The 15,307-nt window shown below is 51.9% G+C and overlaps 1 protein-coding gene across 3 annotated transcripts in view; it reads left to right on the forward strand.

The window, feature by feature from the left end:
* RBFOX3 (RNA binding fox-1 homolog 3) overlaps positions 1–12,204 on the forward strand; it is a 350,747-nt gene extending 338,543 nt beyond the window's left edge. For all 3 annotated transcript variants that reach the window (XM_084832352.1, XM_084832353.1, XM_084832351.1), the window contains 7 exons: positions 829–889; positions 1,309–1,362; positions 2,489–2,621; positions 5,349–5,388; positions 6,384–6,451; positions 9,698–9,779; positions 12,149–12,204. In XM_084832352.1, coding sequence (XP_084688478.1) covers positions 829–889; positions 1,309–1,362; positions 2,489–2,621; positions 5,349–5,388; positions 6,384–6,451; positions 9,698–9,779; positions 12,149–12,151 — 441 coding nt within the window. In that variant the 3' untranslated portion in view covers positions 12,152–12,204. The remainder of the gene's footprint in view (positions 1–828; positions 890–1,308; positions 1,363–2,488; positions 2,622–5,348; positions 5,389–6,383; positions 6,452–9,697; positions 9,780–12,148) is intronic.
* The last annotated feature ends 3,103 nt before the right edge of the window (positions 12,205–15,307 follow it).

Here is a 15,307-nt window from a genome sequence, read left to right on the forward strand (position 1 = left end):
GATGAGGCCTATAAGGGAGATTTCAGTTGTCAAATTGCCACCTGGCTGTGATTCTTGATTACCTCTTGCTTGTTTACCTTTAAAATATTACGCGAGGAGCAATTTCAGTGTAAATAACTTAAGAGATGCAAATGAACGATGGCTTGGTGCACTCCTGGGAGAGCTGTGGGCCTCTTCTGGCCCACACGGGGGCAGGAGATGCCATGTCTCATAAGATGCTCCTAGAACTACCCAGCCCCGGTTTGCCAGGGCTGTGGGGAAGACATGTAATGCTATGCTCTTGACCCTGACATCTTCTGCTGCTGGAGCTCCTGCCCTTTTGCCCTGTGTTTGGTTTCTTAGGTCTTCCTCCTCTCATGTGGCTCTGCAAAGCCCATTCAGTGAAGGATACTCCCATGGTGCATGACCTCTGGGCAGGGCCCTGCATGTTAGCTGTGTATGTGACACTGGGAATGGGGAGTTTGAGGAATGTTTCCTTGCAAAGTGCCAAACTTTGCACTCACGCCTGACGCCTGCACCCTAGGAAGGGCTGCAGATCAGAAGTCAAGGGCCTTTTGAAAAGAGAAGGGACATTACGCTTAGGAAATCAGAGGCCCATTGGGACAGGGTTTCAGGCATTGCCGGATATGGTGCTGCAAGCCAGGGGCCTTCTATGAGTGTCGCCAGTACAGACCCCAGCGGGGAGATCTGAACCAAATCCTAACTGGCATTTGTGAATCCTGAAACTTTCCTTGAGTCTCCAGCCCCAGATTTCCTCCAGGGCAGGAGAATAATATGGGGGTCCAAGGCCTGCCATCGCTAACTGTCTCTGCACTTTTATCTCGCCAGGTCAACAATGCCACAGCACGGGTAATGACAAACAAGAAGGCAGCCAATCCCTACACAAATGGTAATGGAGTGAGGATGTGGCGGGGGGAAGGGGGTGACTGGGCCAGGCCAGAGGGCTAGGGAGTTCTGAGCAACGGATGTGGTGGGCCCTTCTGAGCTGCTGGTCCTCCCCATCTGTGAGGGTGGGGCTCTGGTGCCTGGAGTGTCTCACACAGTATGAAACTGGGCTGGGGGTGGCTCTGGGGTACATCTCACGGAACCCAGATGAGAAAACTGGCATTCACCCTGGCAAAGAAATGGACCCAGCATTCCTCAGGCTCCATATCTCATGGGCTTGACACCCTGCCCCTCCAAGGGCAAGGGCTCTTGTATCCCTCTGGCCCATCTTCTCAGATCCCCAGCCCATCCTCTGGCAACAGAAGTACAGGATAGTTGGGGGTTAGGGTGATGCTTTCCTTTCTCCCTGTTCTTTCTCCCCAGGCTGGAAGCTGAACCCTGTGGTGGGCACCGTCTATGGCCCTGAGTTCTATGCAGGTAATGTTTGGACCAGGCCAGGTCCTTGGGCGACCGAGAGTTGTCCCTTAGGGACCTGGCAAGACCACTGAGTCTCACAGCAGGACCTAGTGCTTTCTTGCTCCTAACATACAGCTGGCTGTTGCTGCCAATGAAGAAAGCAAAAAGAACCAGTGTGGTGTAGTGGTTAGAGTGCTGGACTAGGGCTGGGGAGCCCCAGGTTCAGATCTCCACTCAGCCATGAAACTCACTGGGTGATTCTAGGCCAGTCACTGTCTCACAACCTAACCCCAGAATGAGCAGATCTGGATCTGTTGGTAGATCCCTAGATGAGTTGTAGTAGATCGGCAAGGGTTTTGGACTCCCAATGGCTTAACAATAGCAATATCAGAAAAGCTATTTACACTCCCCACCCCCCAGTGAATTAGGCTGTTACAATGCCTGATCCTTAGTAACTCAGATGTAGAGTTGTACTTGTATGCACAGGTCATCCCACTGCATGGCTGGGGGGATGCAGTTGCCGTAGTTACAGAGTCATAGAGTTGGAAGGACCCTCAAAGGTCATCCAGACCCTCAAAGGTCATCCAGTCCATCCCCTTTGCAGGCCACCACTTTGCATTTGGCTCTGCCTCCTGTCGCTACTTTGCACCTGGCTGCAGTTGCTATGTCTTGAGATTCTAGTAAAAAACAAAGTAGATCCCACAAGTCTAACGTCTGCCCACACCTGGTGTAAGCAGCCTCACAGATTGGTTGTTGTGGGGATAAAATGCAGAGGGGAGAGAACTATATACACTGCCTTGAGTTCATTGTAGGAAAGGTGGGATATAACTGTAATAAAATAACTAACTAACAGAGCCATGTTAGGGAGCTGTACCGCATGCCCCTTAGAGGCACCACATGCCTCTTCTCATGGGAGTGGTGGTGGCAGGTGTTCTAGGAGCAGACGGGCCTGTGCAACAGGGAAGGGTTAGGGATGGATTCCTGTGTTGGCCTCCTGGACCCTGACGGTGTGTCTACGAGCACCACCGGGGGGAAGAGAAGCAAGCTCTTTGCCTCCTCCATGGAAAAACTCTTGCCTGCCACATGAGGTTTCGCATTGGGGGCGACTCTGGGGTTGTACTCATGGGCATTTCTTTCTCTCCTGCAGTGACTGGCTTCCCATACCCAGCCACAGGAACAGCAGTAGCGTACCGGGGGGCACACTTACGAGGGCGAGGGCGCACAGTCTACAATACATTCCGGGCAGCTCCCCCACCCCCACCCATCCCCACGTACGGAGCGTGAGTATCTGGCAGAGACCAGGCCCTTCGAAGGGGGCTGAGGGGCGCTTTGGACTGAGATGCAGGCAAAAGGGGGGCACCCCATTTCGCTTGGGTCCCAGTAGTGAGCCTTAGGGGAGCACTCCTTCGTTATCTCAGCTGAGGCCACTCTGGGTATTTCCAGACAAGACTTTTATTGCACCATCACCCTGCATCATTCGTGGAATTTTATAGGGGTGAGGCAGTCAGCATCTTCCACTGGTTATCCTGCTGTGTTTTCCCGCCACTTCTTCCACCTTTTCTCTTACTGCAGAAAATCCATTAAGGTATAAACGATGAAATAGCTGCACCATGCAGCTATTCCATGGTTGGTAGTGCTAGGAGCCTTCCATCAGGAAGCACCCTCTACATTTCTGGCCATGTTGGGGGCAAGCCCTGGTCTGCGCTGAATTTGGTGTCATGCTCGCCCAAAGTGGCTAGGATTTTTCCTTTTCTAAAGTTCCTGTGCTGTGTGAGTGCTGGTGTAATAGGATTCTTGGCCATATGGTCTGGATTTAAGCAGCACAGGGACTGTCAAACTCCATAGGAAAATGAGAAGTTGATCAGTAGCCTTGTACGCCTGGAAGTTCTCATTTTCTGCCTCAGATTTCACTTCAGCTCCATGAGGAATCGTGTCCCAGTTTCTGAGGGCCATGTTGCCATTTCCCCATAACCTCTTCCATGTACAGAAATACGACTTGATCACTATATGTAAAATAAGGGGTGCCATGAGTATACTGATAGGCAGCTAAAGCAGTGTAGCGGTAGTGGTTGCCCGAACCATGTGCCTGCCGCGTAGAAGACAGTCCTGTGGCACTTAGCATATCATGATCAAGTCACAGCTGGGAAAGGGCACTCTGTAGCAGGGGCAACCTGCATCCCTACAGTCTAATTCCACATGGCCCTCATCCAGCAGAGGCAGGTGGCTCCAGTGTCAGTGGGGCGGTGCATCCACTCCGGGTTTCAGTCAGAACTCTAAAGGAGCTATCCAAAGTGCTTCTCAACCCAACGTCCCTGGAAGGTAGGACAGGCCAAACCTGGCCTCGAGCCCCAAAATATACCCAGTAACCTCCCTCTCCTGCCAAGAGACACTGAATTTAGCACCGAGGCTGAGAAGAAAAGATCACACCCACTTGGAGCTGGATAACTGTTTATTATAGGGAAAGGGATGGAAGGAAGAGAAGAATTAGAAGTGGTAGGTTGTGCAGAGAATTACAAAGCTGAAAACATGCAAGGAAAACCAAAGCATATACAGAGAGCCTTTACACCACACCCCCAAGCAAAATAACCAAACGAGCTAGCCTGTCCTTCCACATACCTAGGTACGGGCCTCCCAGGATAGCATCCAGCCAACAGCAGGTCCAAGACCACCATGACGAAGGGAGACGCCACACCTCTCCCTTAGCCTCCTTTTAAGGCCCAGCCCCAGCAACCCAGGGCAGATTTCCCTTAGCCAATCGCCAGCTCAGCCCCCAAAGGGACCACCTTTCCCCAGAAATCGGTAGGACCTTCCCACCAGGCCCAGCTGTTATCTGTTTCCCAGTTAGCAGGGACTGAGCATGGCCTTGAGCAACAGGGCCAAGGAGCTGGCAGATAACACACTACTCCCGGTGGATGCCTGGGACATGACCCCCAGGCCTGGTCTCACAGTGGGAAACAGGCCATCATTCTTGACAGCTTGGATAGCTCCTTTAGAGGTCTGACTGGTTCTGACTGAAACCCAGAGCAGATTCACCACCCCACTGACATCGGAGCCAGCAGCTTCCCCTGCCCTTGGCCTAATTTCAGAAGCCTTCTACATAGTTCAGATGTCTGGCGAGAGTGATCTGTCCCTTTCCTGGCAGCTCACAGGGCAGGAAGGAAGCAGGAGAGAGGCAAAAGCAGGCAGCAGAAGGAGAAAAGGGGTGACCCACCCACTTTTGGCTCTGGCCCTGCCCGCTGCTAGCTTTGCCACCCACAGACTACCCATGCCACAAGGGAATGCAGCCCCCGAGAGGAAACGGCTTGCCCACCCCTGCTCTATAGCAGTGTGCTTTTTCAAGCAAGAACCCACAAATTCCATGGCTACCATAAATTATGCAAGCCAATTAAATGTATGCAGATGTACTTTGAACAAAATATTTATTTGCACACTGCTCTGAAATGGATTGTTTTACATTTTGCGCAGCATCAGTTTTGGGGGGCAGCAAGATAAACATGAGGGGCAGCTGAGCTGACGCCTATGGGCAAGAAAATATGACTAGAGAGGCCATGCAGGAGGGGGACAGGTAGCCATGGTAGGCGCAGAAGCTCCAACCACTACAGATAATTTCTATAGCCTGCCACCACAAGGGGTAGAAACTTGCTTTTAAAAAAAAGAAGGTTAAAATGAAACAAAAGCTGTCATAGCATCCATGTGAATGTTCAAGCACACGAAGCAGATCTGAGAGTGGCTGTGCCCAGATTCCCCCAAGAGCATCTGCTCCTTCTTGGTGGTCCCACTTGCCTGTCAGGCAGATCATCCCATCCAGCTTGACGACTAGTGCATTTGCATCTCTCCCACTGTCAAGGCAGAGAAAGGCAATTAACAGGACTGGAAGCCAGAGTCACAAAGGTCTGTTTGATGCCAGGGATGGGGCTATCCTTGGAAAGAAGCAGGCAGCCCCACAGAATGCACTTCAGGCACATAGCTCTTAGTCAAGGTTGCCCTTTTTCTTCTTTCCTTTGCAGAGTGGTTTACCAGGACGGATTCTATGGTGCTGAAATTTATGTAAGTCCATCCCTTTCAGTTCCTCTTGTTCATATCATAGTTTCCAATCCAAGCCACAATAACCCAGCTGTTGGTTCTCCTGCTGCCCCACTCCTCCCCCAAACAAACACACAGAGGACCTTTCCTGGTACACAGGTACCACATGCCTTGGTGGGAAGGCCGCCTCCTCTTTGCCAGATCCCACCTGCTCATTTTTTGGTTAAGTGACGGGAACAGGTGGGGACTTTGCAGAGCCGATGCTGGGAAATGGGACGGTTTCAACACAGAGACCCGATGAAAGCTCTTCGGCCTGGTCCCAGAGCACTGAGAAATGAAGATGGGAAGGCGGCCACTGTACATCTCCCACAGGCAGTCTCTTTTCTATCATTCTCGAATTGCCATCCATGGCGACTTTGTTGTTGTGTCTCCCACAGTGGAAAGAGCCTGAGGCAGCACAAAGAAGGCTTGCAAAAAGCTTTCCCACCCCTTTGCCGTGGGAAGTCTAGGATGAAAGAGGAGAAGGTGGCAGAACAGGGGGGCCAGGGAGGGCCGCATGTGGGGGCGATGTGCCCACCCTGGCCTGTGCCGTCTTCTGCATCAGCTCCCGCAGAGGGCAGGATTTATGTTCCTGGTCCAGTGTCAGGGTGGTGTATGACAGCGGCATTTCCCCTCCATATTTAAAGTGCTCTGGGCAATATTTCAGATGCACGCTGACGGATTTATCAGAGGCGACATCTCGTTAACACCGCCACCCGCCAGGGAGGTGACATTCTCTCCTCAGCATGTTTAATTTCTGCAGGTTAATGTTAGCGAGACCCCTGGGGAATGCTAATGAGACGGGTGTTGGGCTAGTCTGGTGGGGTGGCTACATGCTTCCCTCCTGGGCTCAGTTAGCGCCTGGTGTGCCTGGTGCCTTTGCTGAGAGCCTCCTGCCTCCGGGCACAGATGCCTCCTGACCTGGCTGCCAGGGCAGCACATCCCTCGCCCTGACGCCTTGTCTCTCCTCTTTGCTCCAGGGAGGTTATGCAGCTTACAGATATGCTCAGCCTGCAGCAGCAGCAGCAGCAGCAGCTTACAGCGACAGGTGAGCAGCCTTACCCCAGTCTTGCCGTTCATGACCTGGTCCTCTGTCTGGTGTTATCAGGCAGCCTCCTCAACACCAGGATTAGGGATGGTGCCGCCCCCATATCAGGGGATCCTGACAGGATGCTCCAAGGAGTAAGGGAGGTGCCTCCAGTAAGTAGCATTTCCCACCCACTACACACCTGCTGGTGTACAGGAGGGCCCTTCCCCCATACTGTCTGATTATGAAAAAGCAGCCCAGTTCCAGGACTCGGTGGCAATAGGGTGCAGAGAGCTCTTCATGCCCGCTCTGCAGAGAACATCTGTGCTGGGCCCTGCCTCCAATCACATCCCTGCCCCTATTCTGCCTTCCAAGAGAATCAACTTCCCGTCTTCCCCCTTTTATCCCTCTTGAAATCAATATGCTTTTTGGCTGATGGAGATACCCAGCTTCATATGGCTAGGAAGCCCCCTATGTGGAAGAGGACCGCGTTCTGTGGGGCTGCACTCTGCAGTGCAGCCTTTGTCACAGGGTAGAGCTCAATTGCAGGAGTGGGCAATGCGCAGCCCGTGGGACACGTGCAGCCTCTGATCCCTGCTGCCCCACCATGCTGCAGCAATTCAGCAACAAAGTGCAACAAGAGGCTAAAAAGAGAGAAAGATAGCTTGAATCAAATTTTGGGGGCAAATCACCAATTTTTTGCTGCTACACTGCCAAATTTTGGTAGCAAGGTGGTGGCGGTGGCAGGGGGTGGCCAGGTGGTGGGAATTGCCCCCTGAAATTGCCCACCCCTGCTCTGTTATAACAAGACAGCTGCATTAACCATTCCTGTTTCTCTCGTCCTTCTAATCACAATTATTACAGTGTTGGCCAATGGTGTTTTATTGGGAAGCTGCAGAAAATTTTCTTTATCCGGTTATTTATTTACACTTCATATTCCTCTCATCCATTTACTACCTTGTTCTTTTTAAGCATCCTGTTCAAAACCCTACTTGATCTTCATTAAGTGAATTTACTGGTAAATTAAAAGGAAAAGCATTGGACGGTACCTATTTTTGCACCATATCCTGCATGACCTCCTTCCTCTGTGGAGGGATACAGCTGGAAAGCAGTGTGACAGAATGTGGGGAAACATCCACCTGGATTTTCCAGGAAAGATCAACAAGCAGCATACTAGATTCTTATCCAGTCCTGCTTGCAAGTCTATCCTAAAAAAAAAATGGATTTAATTTTTTTTTAAATACTAACAAAGTTGTCGAGATCCGTATTATTCCTCAGCAAAGGAGAAGTGTGTGTTTAGCTATTCAGTTTGGTTTAAAATGCACATACATTTTCATCTAATTCATGGATAGGCATTATAAAAGGTGTAGTACAGTGGTTAAGAGAGTGAGCTAAGGTTCAAATCTCATCTGAGCCATGAGTGCATGGGAGTAGTCTTAAGTGAGCCATTCTCTCAGCCTCCACCTTCCCATCTGCTATGAGGGATAATAATACTGTCCTACCTTATAGGGCTGTTTTAAGAATTACTGAGGTAATGAATGTGAAGTAGATTGAACACTCTATAAATACTTAGTATTCTTATTATAAAATCCTCTTAGGTTTCACTGCTTAAGACTTTGGCTATTGAATATCAGTCTTAAGTTATTTTAACTCTATTCCTCTTTGGGAATATTGGCCTAAGAGTTTCTGAAATTCAGTTCTTTGTTCATTTCTCTCTCAAAAAAAAAAAAAAAAATCCCCTTATAATTTCTTCCTCTTCGTTCATATGATCCAGTACTGACAAAAGATCTGCTCTAGTCCCCGCCTCCCTGTCCTTCTCTCACTGTTTTCAAAATACAGCCAGGAAACTATTCAATCTCCACTTGCTGCACACCATACAAAGCCAGTTCTATTCAGCTCAGCCCCTTCCCCACCCATTTACCACACTGTCTTCCACTCCAACTTCTCCTTCCTTGATTTAAATAAATACCGATCAGTGCCCTCATAGACCTCAGCAGGGTTTAGGATCTGGCCAGATTTTTTAGGAGCCAGAGTTGAGATGCCCCTGTCCAGCTGCAGAGAAGAGAGGCACGTCCTTAATTCTTCCCCTTCCTGCCACTTTCCTTTCTGCTGGGGTTCTACCAGCCTCTGTTGCACACGCACCCTCCCCTGTAAATCAACCCTTCCCAGTGGGAGAGGCAGGGCTGTGTCCTGTCATTCAGGCCTAACAGCTTGGAGAATGGTTGCCATTTAGAGTGGAGAGTCCACGATCCTTGCAGGGATGGACCGATGCTCTGACTCCATTCTGAGGCAGCTGTTTGTGTTCACAATATGTTCATTGTTCTCTGTGACGAGACAACGCAAGAGATGGGCCATGGTCTGGGTTGACCCAGATCATCCTGGACATAGATCTCTAGACCCCTTTTAATGTGCATTCTTTTTAACATTATTTAGGCAATGGTGCCTCCCCCCCATTCTTGTTGTGTTTGGGGAATATTGTTTATTTATTTAATCGATGGGTTGCTTTATATCTCACCTTTTCGCCCCCCCCCCCAAATGGCACTCAAGGCAGCTAACAATAAATTACAGATTAAAAACGAAGTCTTCATTTAAATGTAACATAAAAACAAATACATTAAAAGCACAATTTAAAACATAACAGTAAAAGAAATAAACAGCCCCAACCAATTCACTACCCCTTCAGTAACAGACCAGTTCATATGCCAAAGGCCTGCCTGAATAAAAACACATTTGCCTGAATTAAAAACACAGCTGCCTGCCAGTAGAAGGACAACAGAGGCAGGGAGTTCCAGAGCCCAGGATAGGCCACTGACAAGGCCCTGAGATTATCCTCAGATTAAAGCTCACCACCACCACCACCACCACTGTAGCCTCCCTGGTTTATGACATCTTTCTTTCCAATTTCGCCCTCTGAAAACGTTCAGGGAAATTGCAACCAGGCACATGGAGCAAGAGGGGGGAGAGGGGAGGTAAAGATCTAGTTTGCACATTGCTAACAAAGCCAGCTATTTTAAGGATGTCTGAAACTTGAAATGATCTCTGTGGCTGTGGGGGGAATTGAAAGATTGACTGAAAACTTCCAGGCTCAGACTTAAAAGCTCAGACTGTACCCATAAAAGCTCCGAAACTATTCCTGCCTTTTCTGTTATGTGTATCATGCCTTTAAAAAAATATGTCTGAGGCCTGATTCATGATTTTTTGAACATTTAGGGTTGGCAACTCTGCGGTCCCCCAGTTTCTAACGCTGCCCCCTGTGTTCGCTCCTAGTTACGGCCGAGTTTATGCAGCTGCAGACCCTTACCACCACACCATCGGCCCTGCTGCTGCCACCTACAGCATTGGCACCATGGTAAGCGCCGGCCTTTCCGCCCGATTGCTGGGGGGCAGGCCTGCCCGGGGTCAGGCTGTGGGGCACGGGGGGTGTTGGGATGCCTCCGGGAGCACCTGCACTCACACCTCGGCGGCCTCCTTGTCGTCAGCGCTGCATAGGAAAAGGAAACGTGAGAAGGGAAATCCCAGGAGGAAACGCACACGTGCCCAGGGCCCGGCACAGACCCTGTCGCCTTCACAGCTGATGGAGCACACACACACGCCTGCAGACTCACAGGGCCGTTGCCAGGCTTCTGAATAGTTAGCCAGCTTGCCTTGAAATGGTTGCTTCTCGGGAACCCAGCGCCCTGGTGTGTAGAGGGCCAGCCGGAGCAAGCACGAGCTTGTTCGGCTGTCAGGGACCGTTTGCTCAGGAGATGTTTTTTCGAGGAGCAGCAGTGAACTGGAGTGGGGCGAAGTGCGTGTGCGCGGGCACACAGCCCAGTGCCATTTCCCGCCCTTCCTGATTTGCACACGCAGCCGCGCCCAGCACTTGCAGGGATGCCTCCTTGTAATCAGCTTTGCGCCCAGCATCAAAGAGGAGAAACATCCAAGCCGTCCCGCAGTCACGTTTGCCATTTGCAAATCCTGCCCCCACCCCCCCGGTGCATCTTCCGAGCATTGCCCACCCACTAGCCCCCCCGCCCACCATGGTGTCAGTGGTCCAACAAGACATGGCCTAGAGCAGCAATTGCACAAGCTTGTGAGATAGGGGTCAGTTGAAGACTGGAGGGAAGGAATCTGGGCTGGATGAGGGGAAACAGCAGCTAGAGGGCAAGCCATCCACCTCTCAGCCCTTTCTCCTGGCATTGTCCATTGGAGACAGCTCGGCGCCTGCTTCCAAAGCCCTGCTTTCCTTTTTAAAGTACATCCGGCCCTATCCCTCCATCCTTATCTGGACTTCCTGTGAGCCCAGGCCCAAAGCAGCATTGCATGCTGGGAGTTGAGGCCTTCCACCCCCACCTGGCCACCATCACAAACCAAGGCCTCTGCCAGCCTGGGGGTCCTGAGAGACCACCGTATTGGCTGAAATGACGGGGCAGGGATGGGCTGTGCCTCTCCTTTATACTGATTGGCTTTTTCTCCGTCTTTGATGTTGCAGGCTAGTCTATACCGAGGAGGGTACAGCCGCTTCACTCCCTACTAGCAAGACAGACCCAGCCCCTCCTCACAGTAGTACACTTGACTGCTCCTTAGAAACCAAACCAAAACCAAGCGGACTTGGGCCCCTGCCCCTGTGCTGCTAGCCCTCGGCAGCCTAAGCCACATATTTCTTTACCTCAAGCCGCCTCTCACGCCTCACCTCCCACCTGTCTCTGATGGTGTACAACCGAGTTTGTTTCCACTTTGCAAAGCAACCAGCCAGGGGGTTGGGACAGGTGCCTGCTTTTTACCAGACAAAACAGACAAACCACCAGCAAGCAGAACCTCAAGGGAGAGCATCCTGCTGCCAAGCTTTCCTCCTGTAGCCAGCTCTGTCAGCCCCTGGGACACTGTTGCACTCAGGAGAGGATGCCCAGTTAAGGCATCCTGCATTGTGCTGTGCGTTCAGGTCTCACGCATCCAAAAGGATCGGATACAGCTAAGAGAACTCAGGATTTCACTCCGCTCAGATGCCAGTGGCCCATTCCCCACACTCGTGCAGGGTATCAGTGCCGCTCAAGCTAGAGGGACCCAGGTGGGCGGTGCTCCAGGAATGCGAAGACGCACAGGCACTGACCCTGCCCTTGCTATCAGATGGGCTCAGCCTACTAACTGCAGGGGGAGGAACTTGCTTCCTCTTATCTCTATGGGTGGAAATCTCCCCCCCCCCCAGAAAACACACCCACACGCATACACACACCCCAGATGGGATGGGGCTGTACCCCTAAGCTGACCTGAAAAGGGGCTGCAGGGCAATCTGAATTAGTGTCACCAAGAATGTTCAGTGAGAGTGGGGAGAAAGACCCTGCAAGGTCCCCTCTAAGTTTAGCAGATAGCCTGATAGCTGTATGAAGGAGCTGGCTGAGACCAGCCCCTAAGAGAGCTGAATGATCCCAGCTCCTTCATCGGTGCTGGGATATCAGTTCCATGCAGGAGATGGGTAACTTTCCATCATCGGTTTGCTAAGCAGGACTGGCGCACGCACCTTTACAGAAAGGGCACGGGAGGTGAAGGCGTTTGTGCAGGCACAGGAGGGGGGCAATGGTGAAGGATGCTGGGGATGGAGGGCCCATGCCCTGCCTACCAGTTCTGACATTTTGGACCAGCGCACACAGCCCGCCCACCCCCACCGCTGCACCACTCTTTCCCCAGGCTACTGCCTGCAGGTTGCTCCATGGAACGTTCTGCCTTTGTTTTCTGTTGTAGTGAAACCTTCAGCTGTTTCCTTCTGGGACCAGGAAGGGCACAAAAACATTTTTTTTAAAAAAAAAAAAAAGCAAAGCAACAAAACAATTACAAAACTAACGAGCCAAGCGACCGAGTGAAAGCCCCCTTCTGTCCACACATGCGCCCCCAAGCGACAGGCCATCTGGAGCGCAAGCACCGACCGGACGGACGGACAGCAGTGACCCACAGACTCTGCAAAAGCCGTCCACGCCAGGAGACCCGTGCCCTGCTCCCCGAGTCCACCCCGCTGCAGACCACGGGGCCAATGGGACAGGCACTAACACAGACTGGACTCTGCAGGCCCCAGGCCACCACCACGTCTTCCTTCCAGCCCTCCCGAAGAACAGCTGCAGCCACCCTGGACCGCAGCACATGCCACGATGCCCCTGCAGGGCTAGAGATCCTGCTTCTTGCTTCCCAGAGCCTCCCACTGCTTGTCGTGCTTTGCTGGTTCATCCATTTGTCAAGTCGGCAAGGCCTTGGATTGCTGGGTGGGGCCAGGCCAGGCCTTTTTTGGGTATGGCCACGGTGTTCCAGTGAGTGGGAATCTCTTTTGGGGGGGGTCTTTGAAGACATTGCACTTTCCCCTCCCCCTGAGGATCCCCGCCCCGTAGGGGTCACACTCCACCCCCGTTTACCTCCCTTGTGGTAGGCCTGGTGGAGCGCAGTGGCTCATCTGCCGAGGTCATCAGAGATTGCCCCTGCCTCAACCTGTGAGTGCCCAGCCCTGCTCTTAAGGGCTGCAAGATGCCACCCCCCCACAACCCACCAGAGCCAGGGTGCTGGGGCAAGCACATCCTTCAAGACTGCATGGCCAAGCCAGCGAGAGAGCAGCACAGCCCGAACGTGGCAGGAGGGAGCGGGGCTGGCTGTGCACCAGGGCATTAGGACCAACCTGTGCAAGCCCCAGAGCCCTGCTGGCGCAATGGGAACCCCCATTCATCCGTTTCCTCTCTGACCACGGCCCTTACCGGGAGGAGTGCATGTCCTATGGCCCGTTTCCCCACCCCACCCCGGAGCCAGATGGACTCAGGACCTCCCCCATGCCCCTGACCCCTCCTCGGCTTATTCATCTCATGAAACCTCACTTTCTATTCAGCATTAAAGCTCCTGACACGCCAGCAACCAGATGATCCTCCTTTTCTATTCCCGTTGTATATAGCCCCCCCTTGACCTTTACCACACCCCCTCCCCTTGTACAAAGCTCCTCCTCCCATTTGCTGCCCAAACTCCCACCCTGGGAGCATCAGCCACCCACCCCATTCTGTATGCTTCTGAGGTGTGACCATTCAAATAAACAGTACTATTATTTATTATTATTAAGATTATTATTGTTAAGATTATTAATAAAGCTTTCTTTCTTCAACCAGGATGGCTCAAGATTTTGACTGGGGAGTGAATGGTGCAAACGGGAAGGAACCTGGGAGCATGCTCTGTGACTGAGCCATGGGGAGGGTGCATTCCTTTGTCAACATCATCCCAAATACAGGCTGCTAGAGGAAGGGAAAGGGAGGTCAGACAGCTAGACTGGAGGAGCCAGGAGCAGGGAGCAATGAAAAGAGTTTCTTGCAGAAAGCACAAGAGCTGTACGTTAGGGCAGAGGAGCAGGGCCAGGAACTGAGGTTTAATCACAGGCAGAGACCAGAGGCATTGCCTGGAAAGCCATTATGGTCTGAGGCATCCCGCTCTGTTCGCCTGTGGAACGTGACAATATCTTTGCCCAAAAGGAACGTCCTGCACGTGTCACCGGCACAAGATTATCCTCCATATCAGGCTTGCGCAACCCGCACCGTGACCCACTCCACCGAATGCAGACCACCAGCTGCAGGGTGGCCACCAGGGGCTCTGTCAGTCTCCAGTGTTTTCAACCTGTCTCTGCCTGCAACGCATCGAGGGTGGAAGCACCTGGCAGACCCCAGTGTGGGGCTGGTGGGCTGCAGCCAGCAGAGTAGGTCACAAAGTGTGCTGGCCTGCCCCCTGTAGTTGCCTACTCCTTTAGGGATCATCCCGCAGCAATGAATGTTCCACATGAGTAAATTGTGTGTAACTGCATTTTGGTTGTGTTTTGGATGGTTTTAAACCTGCTGCTAATAATTATATTTAAACTGTTCTGTAATTACTGTATATTTACTATACAAAAGGGTACATAAACATTCTGCATTCACTTCTTTCACCACACCTTAATCTCATCATTTCTATCACCTCCCATTGCAATTCCCCCTTCAGATGGAAACCATTCCAATCTTAGACTGCCTTGTTACCCAGACCCACAGAAGGTCTGGGTAGGGAGAACTGAATACTGTATTCAAGGTATGCACTCACAGTGGATTTGTACAGGAACACGTTGCCATGTATTTCTCCTTTGCCCATTTCTGAAGAGGCCTTCGCCACTTGCCGTGGCAAAAACAGAAAGGGTGGTATCCAATTCTGACCGTCCGCTGTAACCAGTCCTGAACAGTAGTCACTAGTCGAACAGTTCCGCCCCCCCCTGGGGAAAAATTGCTCTGGAGGGGACCCAGAAGATTTGGGGAACAGTTTCTTGGTTCTCGGCAGAAGGCCAGTAGAGGCCTGGACAATGCCCTATTAGAGCTGAAGTTAAAGGGGAGCATTTCAGGATTAAAACCACGTGCTACTGGGGCAGCATATTCCAACGTGCCAGTTTGCTGATCTTACTGCAATCATGCCTGCCTAAACAGCCCTAGCAGTGTCAGCAGTGACGTCCAAATTTCCTTAGCATCAAGCCATCGCCCCATGTGGGACAGGGCCTGCACAGCGAAGGAGCGGCAACCCCAGCACGCACCATGCCTGGCCAAACTCCCTGCTGCTAGTTGCCTGCGTACCAGACTGTGAGGGAATAATGGCCATTCTGCATTTTCTCACCAGCCCTGAATCAGAGATCCAGAGAGCTGGGGGAGAATAGAACTGGTGGAGCGAAAAGCAAGGCAACAGAGATGTCCCCCCACACCCAGACACACGCAAAGAGCAGGCAGCAGCTCATCCCTGTGACAGGCTCTGATCATGCCGGTGGGAGGCAGAGGTGAACTGGAAAGGGGCCAAGGGCCACAGGGCAAGAATGCCATCGGCTCGCACCGCCCAGCCCCTGCTCCTCATGGGCCTCACTGCTCCAGTTTTGCTTTG

This window comes from Heloderma suspectum, chromosome 2 (genome assembly GCF_057233095.1).
Source record: "Heloderma suspectum isolate Gila_16-S chromosome 2, 16-S_ref, whole genome shotgun sequence".
NCBI classification, from domain to species: domain Eukaryota; kingdom Metazoa; phylum Chordata; class Lepidosauria; order Squamata; family Helodermatidae; genus Heloderma; species Heloderma suspectum.